The 12,603-nt window shown below is 38.7% G+C and overlaps 1 protein-coding gene across 3 annotated transcripts in view; it reads right to left on the bottom strand.

Annotated features, from left to right (window-relative positions):
- Window positions 1-12,603, bottom strand: part of LOC147870686 (transcription-associated protein 1-like) — a 28,268-nt gene that overhangs the window by 11,151 nt on the left and 4,514 nt on the right. For all 3 annotated transcript variants that reach the window (XM_087342156.1, XM_087342155.1, XM_087342157.1), the window contains exons 3-4: window positions 11,764-12,478; window positions 323-886 (exon numbers count right to left, since the gene is read on the bottom strand). In XM_087342156.1, coding sequence (XP_087198282.1) covers window positions 323-335 — 13 coding nt within the window. In that variant the 5' untranslated portion in view covers window positions 336-886; window positions 11,764-12,478. The remainder of the gene's footprint in view (window positions 1-322; window positions 887-11,763; window positions 12,479-12,603) is intronic.

The following is a 12,603-nucleotide window of genomic DNA, read 5'->3' as shown; positions in this document are numbered from 1 at the left end:
TAATGGTTCGCTATATCAGCTGAAGTTATCCTTGTGACTAAGCGCAATGCCATGAGGCAGTGGGAGCATGGAGGTAAACTCCATGCATTCTCAATTATAGAACTATGTGGAGGTCAGCCTCAAAATGTGGTTCCTTAAACTGCAAAGAAAAATCACGTTCTTCATTGTTTCTTTGTAGTCTCAATAGAAGAAATAGACAAGTTCTTTATTTCATTAAAAACATTTACTACTTTTCAGGACAAAAGGTCTTCTTCTTTCAATAATGGCATTATAATTCAGAAAAGAATTTTATTAAACAATTTACTCAAATGGATAAACTTACCTGTGACTGCCATCTGGTGAGTGGCTCTGTCTTGCTTGTCCTGCAATCTGAACGGAATCCCATGGACTGCGGAGATCTCCACATGTGGATCATCAAAACTGCAACAGCGAATCACAATAAGTACAGATAATTACACTCACATCCTAATGTTCAATGGTCACAGCAGTGGCCAATGCAGTAGCTGCTTCCTAAATCAGCAACTGATGTATGAGGGACAGAGCAAATGGGAAATCTGGGTTTATGATATGACAAAGAAATACATTACTTGTAGAAGCCTCCTGGTACTGGCAGGATACTAAACCCAAACTAATTGTGATACAGCCTCTAACAGGCTCACTGTACCAGTAAATAATGAGCTACTGAATTTCCACATGCAAGTCACAAAAACTGAGGCTCCCACTACGTGTCTGTGGGTCATCCCAACCGCATCGCCTGATGAATTGTGTCCATCATGCACAATGGTCATGTCAGCTACCGGAGCAAAGTCTTGCTACCTCCGTAGTAATGATGGACTCGAAACTGCATAACGGCTGAAGTATCCCATATGCTTGCATTCACGCCTACCTGAAACAAAACCATGTACAGAAATAAACATCCGCATTGAGAGACCAGTATTAATTCTTACTACGAAGGCACTCTACACCACATTAATTACCTACTGGCAACTAATCCGGCCTTTCGTGCAACCAAAATATTTCCCACTTTACGTACTTCACACAGGAGAAAGATGACAAACATCAGTTCAAATAAACTTGCAAGCATCGGAAATATAAGAGAGTAAAGCTGCACTCGACTGGGCATGCATCCTACCATCACGCCGTCCGAAGTAAACAATAACAGCAGAGGAGCAGCGCCATTTTCTCGCACGCAGGGACGGCAACGTCTGAAAAACAGCGAACACATCCCGCCACCGGCGGAGCATGAGGGATATTCAATGATCAATATATGCGCACCCTGACGAACTGTCCTGTCATCTACCAACAATACACCTGAGTTACATGCCCCTCCGCGAACACTACACGGCACTGCCGAACCAAATGCTGCCTGAAATACCACTCCACAGTTTGTAAACTTATAAGCACCTGAAACGTAATTAAAGCCCTTCTGCCTTCTTGTCCACATGAAGTATTGTGGTTGTTATCAGGAATACAAAATATATTTGTGATTACATAAACTTTACATCAGGTACCCATCATATATGAGTTTGTTGTAAATGTAAACTGTGCTGTAGTTCACTGAAACATAATATAAAATATTCTCTTTAGCACCACTTTAAAGAAACAATATTATGCCTCCTTTTTTTGGGAACCAGGAATCTGACCATCTCCTCACTGCGGTAAATTTTGCCTGACTTTTCCTCCCTCCAAGCAGCTGAATAACCACGATCCTAACTTTGCGGTCTTATCGCGTTCCCTCAGTACTAATCTACACTTACCCACATGCTCCTGCCATCCTAAAGTGAACTGCGTTAATTTGTATTTTGGCTGCAATGTACCAGAGTAATAAGCATTTGTATAATCCATTTTCATCAAAATATTCTTTGCATTACGGCAAACCTGACACTATTTTAAATGAAGTTATTATAGAATCCCTTGACATTTTAGATTTCTTTACAGACAGTTACAGTGGTTATATGTGATTCCTCACGTAGCAAACGGAAAACGATTCACCACTGGGGGAGCCATCACACTTCTTACTAATGTACTGGTGAAATTGTTAAATGCAACTAAGAATATAAGGACATTATGCAGAGAGCTTATAACATTTCAATCTCTATCCATCTCCTACCCTTATTCAAAAGACTGAAACCTCTATCATTTCACACACACGAAAGTTTAACGTTACGTTAGAACAGTCTGGGAACTGAAACCAATAAGTGAAGAGAACGCTGTGGCAACGCAAAGACAGTCACCATTTCAACATATTTCACTAGGAGACAGGAACAAAATTCGAATGTCTAAGATACCAAAGACCACGAACAAAAGTGCTTTCAAGTATTTAGGCTGGAAGAGGGTTAAGAATTTTGATTAAACTTTATTTATTAATTTGTGGTTTATATAAAGTCAGTGTCAGAAGCTCATACAATGTAGCATAGATGACAATATTTGCTTTTAGGTTCATGAACATGCTCTTTCTTGCATGGAAATTTTAGAATGCCGTCTTCTGACAAATTATCAACAAACTGTGAAAGTGTGGAAGAATGGAGTCATGTTTTCATATTTGTTACCTGTATTTTCCAATGCATTAATCTGTTACCAGAATAATGGTTAATTGCAAATGTTGGTAAACAAACTGCTAAGGAAAATATTGTTGAATGAAGATTTCAGTCTACAATTATTACACGTATAGCACAAAATTTCTCAGGTTATGTGCATCTCATGTTACTTGTAAGATAATAAAAGGAAGGAAGGTGGCATTTCAATAATATTGATGCACAAGGCATGCATGTACTGTGTTTGAAAGAATATTTATTGTAACTGGCCACTTCATTGACGTGGGGGGGGGGGTGTGGCATGGAAACATTACGATGGATTTTAGGGAAATATGTTTTGAACCTCTGAGATGATTGGAAATGGCTGATTACGGATTCCCATGTGCAGGTGTTGTTATTACTCTTGATTAATCTTCCAACTGTAGGCTCCTACTTATAGTGGCAACGATATCAAATATTTTCCAAGTGGGCACAATGTATATTTTGTACTCCTTGGCCTTTGATTTAAGAATGATCACAATTTCCTGCATTGGAGAACATGACCGCATTATGCTACTGAAAATTTTATCAATGGATAGTACCACACCAATGACCATGAAGTTGTAAACCCAACATCCCCGAATTAGAAAATGAAGAAACACAGTAAATATTATTGAAGAGGCAGCACTACATACATAGGAAGATAATATTAAAATCGTCTTCTAACTAGTTCGAACTCAGCAAGTACATGAATTATTGCTCCTGTCAGTATGAGATCTGAGTTCTGAAAAATTACCTCACAATTACACTTCACATTCTGACAGGAGACTCTACACAAAGAGGCGAAATAACACGTGACGTTTACAGAAATTTGTTAAAAAGAGTTACAAAAGACAGGATACTACTCTACCTGTACAAAGGAAAGCACATCACAGAAAGGCGTGGGATACGAACCCACGGTCCCTGCGACCAAGAGGCTACAAGGACCGCGCGGCCACTTTGACGCAATGTACGATGTGACATTTCAGGTACTAAGGTTTTTTTCGTAATTTTGGTGGCATTTTTCCTCTGGACACGGCGATATTTTGCGAATGATTTATGTACTTTTCACAAAATACACACCGCAATGTAGAACTTACGTTGCCACTTATCAACTTCTCGTTACCTTGAACTTGAGGTCGCCGACAGGACGTTTGGCGTACGGAATTCCAAAGAAACGCCACTTAATATTTCTTGTTTCGGATAGATGCTAAAACATTTCCCTTCAGCAAACCTTGTTGCACTCTGACCATTTGTTTACTTGAGGTCTGCCATCTTCAGAGGCGAGGCTGCCAACGCGCAGATCCGACGGCCCACCATGTCTCCACGTCTGTGCGCTGGACTCCAGAGATCCAGATCCATTTTAAGTTACTGCATTATTTATTAGTAGCATAAATGGAAAGAAATCAATACTTTCGAATGGCATCGAGGACTAATCCATAGTCAGCCAGTACTGATTCTGTCTTGAACAGTCGGCTGGTCCCATTTGAATAGTCGCCACTAAACTACGGTTGGAATTATTTGATTTCAGTCGGTCAGTATCAACGTAACTTTGTGTTCTAGAAATAGAGTTCTATGGGACCATCAACAGAAGCTGGACCTATGTAATTTGAGAAAATTTATTCTATATAACGATGACTGAGGTCACTGTAGTAATTACATGTAGTGTAATATAAAATTAAATAAATATTTTAATAAATTATTCTTCGTGTGACAACATATATACTTCCACAATGAAATATTCAATAACATCATATTTATTTATTAATATAAATCGCCTCACAAAAAAACTGAATATAAATTTCTGGTACATCAATTGCAATGTTTGGTGGGCGCGGAATTCGTGGCGCACGTCAAACTTGTGGTAACATATTGGTTTCCTATGTCAAACTTCTACAAAATATATCGAAAATATTGCCTCACATATACTCGAGGACACGACGTTCAATCACAAGGACGCAGTCTATCGGAAAAATACGGAACCAAAGATAAGACGTGCCATCTGTGACGAACTCAATGGAAAGAAATCAATACTTTCAAATTGCATCGACGACCAATCAGAAGCCAGTCAGTACTGATTCTGTCTTGGAACAGTCGGCTGGTCCCATTGAAATAGTCGCCATTAAACTACGGTTCGGATTATTTGATACCGGTCGGTCAGTATCAACGTAAATTTGTGTTTTAGGAATAGAGTTCTTTGGGAACATTAACAAGATTAATTACCACCGTTCAATCAAGTATTAACGGGTGCTACTTACACTGAATCTCAGTGTAGGGATGTCTTCTCGGTGACGTGTGAGAATAGAAAAAATTGAAACAACAATCCAACATAACACGCAAGAATATGTGCGGTTCGCCACATTGAGACATACGACTTCAGTGAATGGACATTTCCATGCCATGTGTGCTCAGTAAAGACGTTTGTACGAGTTAGTAACACGTAAATCATATACAGACATCGTGTATCTTCTGAAGCTGGACCTATGTATTTTGAGAACATTTATTCTTTATAACGATGACTGGGGTCACTGTAGTAATTACATGTAGTGTAATATAAAATTAAATAAATATTTTAATAAATTATTCTTCGTGTAACAACATATATACTTCCACAATGAAATATTCAATAACATCATATTTAAGTGATAAGTGATTGGTGTACTTGCAAAAACTGAAATTATGTGTCCAATAAAATATCCTTTTAAAAAAATTAAATCAGCTATGAAAGTGAAGCCCAGAATATAATATACTTTTTAAAGTGACGGAATCGAATTTTTGAGTGTTTAATCATATACAATTAAACATAACGAGCTCAAGGTGCCCTCACATGCGCAAGTCATATGACTGCACTGCGCAACAACGTCTGCGCAGGTGCCCCACTAACCTAACCTAACCTAACCTAACCCAACCCAAACCAATCAAAACGGGGTAATCTGCATCAGTGCAAAATGGTTTCCTGCGCACGAATTTTGGGAAAAGCGAATGGATGCTCAGAAATTATTGAAATTTTGTATGGACGTCATGCCACAGGTAAGTTAATGATATTCATACTCTATTATGTCTTATCGATTTTAGAAATTCGCACGAAGGCATCAAAGTAGTGAGGTGGAGGATGCGCAAAGTCGGCCACGACCACTTATCAATAACGATATTAAGCGCTCACACAATCCCCATATAACACAATTAGTGCTTATATTCGCGTAATACATCATAGCACGTCTAAAATTACATAATGTTTCCACAAGAAATATTTCTTCCAAAATTGATGCAGTGTAGATGTTGACGCAAATACGTAGCAGATTCATGCGTAACGATGACCCAATCTAACTCACTATAAATAAGTATCATGTAACGAAAAATCGGAATAAACATACGTGAATGATATTACGTCATTTATTAATATAAATCGCTCACAAAGAAACTGAATATAAATTTCTGGTACATCAATTGCAATGTTTGGTGGGCGCGGAATTCGTGGCGCACGTCAAACTTGTGGTAACATATTGGTTTCCTATGTCAAACTTCTACAAAATATATAGAAAATATTGCCTCACATATACTCGAGGACACGACGTTCAAACACAAGGACGCAGTCTATCGGAAAAATACGGAACCAAAGATAAGACGTGCCATCTGTGACGAACTCAATGGAAAGAAATCAATACTTTCGAATTGCATCGACGACCAATCAGAAGCCAGTCAGTACTGATTCTGTCTTGGAACAGTCGGCTGGTCCCATTGGAATAGTCGCCATTAAACTACGGTTGGGATTATTTGATACCGGTCGGTCAGTATCAACGTAACTTTGTGTTCTAGGAATAGAGTTCTTCGGGACCATTAACAAGATTAATTACCACCGTTCAATCAAGTATTAACGGGTGCTACCTACACTGAATCTCAGTGTAAGGATGTCTTCTCGGTGACGTGTGAGAATAGAAACAAGTGAAACATCAATCCAACATAACATGCAAGAATATGTGCGGTTCGCCACATTGAGACATACGACTTCAGTGAATGGACATTTCCATGCCATGTGTGCTCAGTAAAGACGTTTGTACGAGTTAGTAACACGTAAATCATATACATACATCGTCTATCTGCAGAAGCTGGACCTATGTAATTTGAGAACATTTATTCTTTATAACGATGACTGGGGTCACTGTAGTAATTACATGTAGTGTAATATAAAATTAAATAAATATTTTAATAAATTATTCTTCGTGTAACAACATATATACTTCCACAATGAAATATTCAATAACATCATATTTAAGTGATAAGTGATTGGTGTACTTGCAAAAACTGAAATTATGTGTCCAATAAAATATCCTTTTAAAAAAATTAAATCAGCTATGAAAGTGAAGCCCAGAATATAATATACTTTTTAAAGTGACGGAATCGAATTTTTGAGTGTTTAATCATATACAATTAAACATAACGAGCTCAAGGTGCCCTCACATGCGCAAGTCATATGACTGCACTGCGCAACAACGTCTGCGCAGGTGCCCCACTAACCTAACCTAACCTAACCTAACCTAACCCAACCCAAACCAATCAAAACGGGGTAATCTGCATCAGTGCAAAATGGTTTCCTGCGCACGAATTTTGGGAAAAGCGAATGGATGCTCAGAAATTATTGAAATTTTGTATGGACGTCATGCCACAGGTAAGTTAATGATATTCATACTCTATTATGTCTTATCGATTTTAGAAATTCGCACGAAGGCATCAAAGTAGTGAGGCGGAGGATGCGCAAAGTCGGCCACGACCACTTATCAATAACGATATTAAGCGCTCACACAATCCCCATATAACACAATTAGTGCTTATATTCGCGTAATACATCATAGCACGTCTAAAATTACATAATGTTTCCACAAGAAATATTTCTTCCAAAATTGATGCAGTGTAGATGTTGACGCAAATACGTAGCAGATTCATGCGTAACGATGACCCAATCTAACTCACTATAAATAAGTATCATGTAACGAAAGAATCGGAATAAACATACGTGAATGATATTACGTCATTTATTAATATAAATCGCTCACAAAGAAACTGAATATAAATTTCTGGTACATCAATTGCAAAGTTTGGTGGGCGCGGAATTCGTGGCGCACGTCAAACTTGTGGTAACATATTGGTTTCCTATGTCAAACTTCTACAAAATATATAGAAAATATTGCCTCACATATACTCGAGGACACGACGTTCAAACACAAGGACGCAGTCTATCGGAAAAATACGGAACCAAAGATAAGACGAGACATCTGTGATGACCTCAATGGAAAGAAATCAATACTTTCGAATGGCATCGAGGACCAATCAGAAGACAGTCAGTACTGATTCTGTCTTGGAACAGTCGGCTGGTCCCATTGGAATAGTCGCCATTAATCTACGGTTGGGAATATTTGATACCGGTCGGTCAGTATCAAAGCAAATTTGTGTTCTAGGAATAGAGTTCTTCGGGACCATTAACAAGATTAATTACCACCGTTCAATCACGTATTAACGGGTGCCACCTACACTGAATCTGTGTAAGGATGTCTTCTCGGTGACGTGTGAGAATAGAAACAATTGAAACAACAATCCAACATAACATGCAAGAATATGTGCGGTTCGCCACATTGAGACATACGACTTCAGTGAATGGACATTTTCATGCCATGTGTGCTCAGTAAAGACGTTTGTACGAGTTAGTAACACGTAAATCATATACAGATATCGCGTATCTGCAGAAGCTGGACTTATGTAATTTGAAAATATTTATTCCTTATAACGATGACTGGGGTCACTGTAGTAATTACATGTAGTGTAACATAAAATTAAATAAATATTTTAATAAATTATTCTTCGTGTGACAACATATATACTTCCACAATGAAATATTCAATAACATCATATTTAAGTGATAAGTAATTGGTGTACATGCAATTACTGAAAGTATGTGTCCAATAAAATATCCTTTTAAAAAAATTAAATCAGGTATGAAAGTGGAGTCCAGAATATAATATACTTTTTAAAGTGACGGAATCGAATTTTTGAGTGTTTAATAATATACAATTAACCAAAACGAGCTGAAGGTGCCCTCACATGCGCAAGTCATATGACTGCACTGCGCAACAACGTCTGCGCAGCTGCCCCACTAACCTAACCTAACCTAACCCAACACAAACCAACCAAAACGGGGTAATCTGCATCAGTGCAAAATGGTTTCCTGCGCACGAATTTTGGAAAAAGCGAATGGATGCTCAGAAATTATTGAAATTTTGTATGGACGTCATGCCACAGGTAAGTTAATGATATTCATACTCTATTATGTCTTATCGATTTTTAGAAATTCGCACGAAGGCATCAAAGTCGTGAGGTGGAGGATGCGCAAAGTCGGCCACGACGACTTATCAATAACGATATTAAGCGCTCACACAATTCCTATATAACACAATTAGTGCTTAAATGCATGTAAAATGTCATAACACGTCTAAAATTACATAATGTTTCCACAAGAAATATTTCTTCCAAAATTGATGCTGTGTAGATGTTGACGCAAATACGTAGCAGATTCATGCTTAACGATGACCCAATCTAACTCACTATAAATAAGTATCATGTAACGAAAGAATCGGAATAAACATACGTGAATGATAGTACGTCATTTATTAATATAAATCGCCTCACAAAGAAACTGAATATAAATCTCTGGTACATCAATTGCAATGTTTGGTGGGCGCGTAATTCGTGGCGCACGTCAAACTTGTGGTAACATATTGGTGTCCTATGTCAAACTTCTACAAAATATATCGAAAATATTGCCTCACATTTACTCGAGGACACGACGTTCAAACACAATGACGCAGTCTATCGGAAAAATACGGAACCAAAGATAAGACGAGCCATCTGTGACGAACTCAATGGAAAGAAATCAATACTTTCGAATTGCATCGAGGACCAATCAGAAGACAGTCAGTACTGATTCTGTCTTGGAAAAGTCGGCTGGTCCCATTGGAATAGTCGCCATTAAACTACGGTTGGGATTATTCGATTTCTGTCCGTCAGTATCAACCTAACTTTGTGTTCTAGGAATAGAGTTCTTCGGGACCATTAACAAGATTAATTACCACCGTTCAATCAAGTATTAACGGGTGCTACCTACACTGAATCTCAGTGTAAGGATGTGCTGCAAACAGACCTTCTTCAAGTTTTGCTATTATTCTCGAGACATTGTTCAATGGCGCAACAAATATTCGAGCTGAGGAACGACTGGATTTTAGAGCAACACACACCTGAACGCGGTCCTAAATTCGTCAGAATCTGTCGAGAATCGATGAACCAATTTACTGTAACCTGAGTGTCAACCCATCCTAATCTTCGGAACTTATTAAAAACACAGACAGACAGACAGACAGAGAGAGAGATGCTTCAACTGAGTTAACAGTCCTATAATATTTCTTGATGATTTAGACAGGCGTAATACTTCGTTTCTCACTCTGTAAGACAATCCGAACTTGAAAACACTTAGGGAAAGAGATTCAAGAAGATTATTTACAAGCGAGTAGGGGGAAGTAATACTGATAAAGAAAAAGTTATGTAACCGGTACATTAAGCCTTCAACAGAAAATGCTAAATACCAATTAGTTCAATTCTGAAAGTTTACTTCAACGTACGTACCAAGTGCTTTAATTATGATGCCTTTTATATTTATGGATCTTCTATGATTCTCACTATAAACAGCAATCATTTCCTTAAACAGCGTTAACCAGTTGATCTTCGTAATGGTGAAGAGTTGTGTTTTCTCCGCGGTACGGACTGAATTCTTAAATATAATTCAGACGAACTATGATTCTCGGAATAAACAGCGATCATTTCCTTAAACAGCGTTAACCAGTTGTTCTTCGTAATGGTGAAGTGTTGTGTTTTCTTCGCGGTACGGACTGAATTCTTAAATATTATTCAGACGACCTACGGCTTCATGGGGTTAATGATGCTTATTTTTTCATTTCAAAGAGCACACATAAAGTTAATTTATGAACCCTCTTAGGAAGGGAATGAATTATTTCGGAAGATTTAGTAGCGGTGAGACTTAATATTAAACTGTGTTTTTGTATAAAGAGTATCCAGAGATGTGAATCAGACTGCAGTGACTCACGATAGACTCAAATTTCGGTTTCCTTGCAGTTGTAACCCTTCAGTTTCCATAACAGAGGAATTTCATTGATTAGGAAAATACATCAGGTACTCAATTTGACGATATTTTATATTACTATACACAGAATAAACTGAAAGTCCACAAAACTGCAATTTGTATTAGCGAAGAGTAATTATAACTGTTATAAATTACGCCTTCATAGCTTTCTGACTCGAGATACTGTAAACTGGTGCAGCTTTAATTCAATATATATCTCTACTGTGTTGCTACAAGTGGACTTGAATATCAACGCACTTCCTCTTGGTCTACGCTCCTGTATCCCATCACCATCCTTCGGGATACAACGCAGAACGATACTTCGTTCTGATGACTGCCTCAATCAAGCAAAGGATGTTGAAAATGTTTCTCCATATTTTGGGAACCTCTGCTCTATACAGCACTACATTCTAGCAGCTCTGTCTAATTCCATCACCGCGTAAAGAACGCCTACTCAGTCGCGTCCATGGCAGACGGCTAATCCAAATCAATACAGACTCCGTACGCAATACTCGGTCCACCTAACACCAACAGCATTTCCTTACGAAATTTATCCAACAGAAATGAAGTAAGGACGACCAGTCAGTTTTTAAAATTTCTGTGTCTGTACACGAAGAGAAAGGCTTTGACCAGTTAAACGACTGTCAGCTACACGATGACTGCCGTACATGTTTACAACAAGACAGACGCAAGAAACTGGTCTCATACCGCAAGTGTGCGTGTCCATTTGTCTGCATTTTCTCCTTTTCCAATCTTTCCCATCAACAATTCTCAAATGATCTGTAACTTTTCCTTTCTGTTTCAAACTCATAAAAGAACTCGATTCCTTACCGTACGTAGGGGGTTTCAAACATTCTTTGATTTTGGCGATATCGGTACCTTCGCGAAACCCCATCCACGTAGACCAGGCTTTACTCAGTCACTACATTACCGTCGAGACATACTAATTTTTAATTTCCCACAGAACACTATCTACGAAAGTCATTATAATTTTTAATCAACCTCGAAATAATACATCACCGTACTCACCCGAGTCCATCGCTCACTGGTGCCTCATCGTTTCAGACGTCTCGAGCCAGACGACGTCACAGAGCAGCGTCCAGGAGCGAGACGTGGAAAAATCTTCTGGTTCAGAGGTTCACGACGGCGATGAAGAATGATGATATCATAATCACCGTGAATGTGAAGAGGGCTCCGCCAATCACCTCAAAGCAGACATAATGACAAGAATTTATAATTACGTCGCTTCTGTACGTACGCTCTGAAACTCGATCAGTGGGCATTATCTGACAATTTCTCATTGTACTCAGCGGAGTCCTTAGTTCGCTGCTGCTGTAATATAATTTTCGGGTTGTCGTGTTAGCGACCTCACGATGTAAGCGGCCGTCATCCTCACCGCTCCGTGAACCTCAAGTCTTGAACGAGTGTCACGTGGTTGTTACCACTGACCTAGAAGGAGACGGAATGCGTGGGCAGAATCACAGAACAATCAAAACGTAAAATAAAATAATATCTCAGAATACTTAGTTCAGTGTTGCAAAGTCATTTCAGCCATCTTGTCTTGTGCGACCTAGGCCAAGTCACGTTTTATCCTCAACGTACTTTAAGAACTCTCTACTTCAGAGGACGGAATATTTCATGCAACTCACCTTGAATGACTTAAGTAGGCTCTCGTTGTACAGGACGTAGCACCCGAGGACACACAACAGGACACATGTACTCTCGCATGTGCGTTGTCACAGTCCTAGAGAAAAATATATAGACGATCTTATATCACGCCAGACACAAATGCATATAAGTCAGGGTCGTTATCTAGAGCCTCGTACTACCACCACGAAAGCTTCAACAACTCTTTGGCTGTCGAATAAA

This window comes from Zootermopsis nevadensis, unplaced genomic scaffold, assembly GCF_977971745.1.
Source record: "Zootermopsis nevadensis isolate Lab colony 2312 unplaced genomic scaffold, Znev_1.0 Znev_ptg000217l, whole genome shotgun sequence".
NCBI classification, from domain to species: Eukaryota; Metazoa; Arthropoda; class Insecta; order Blattodea; family Termopsidae; genus Zootermopsis; species Zootermopsis nevadensis.
This window is presented reverse-complemented; position numbering and strand designations above follow the sequence as displayed.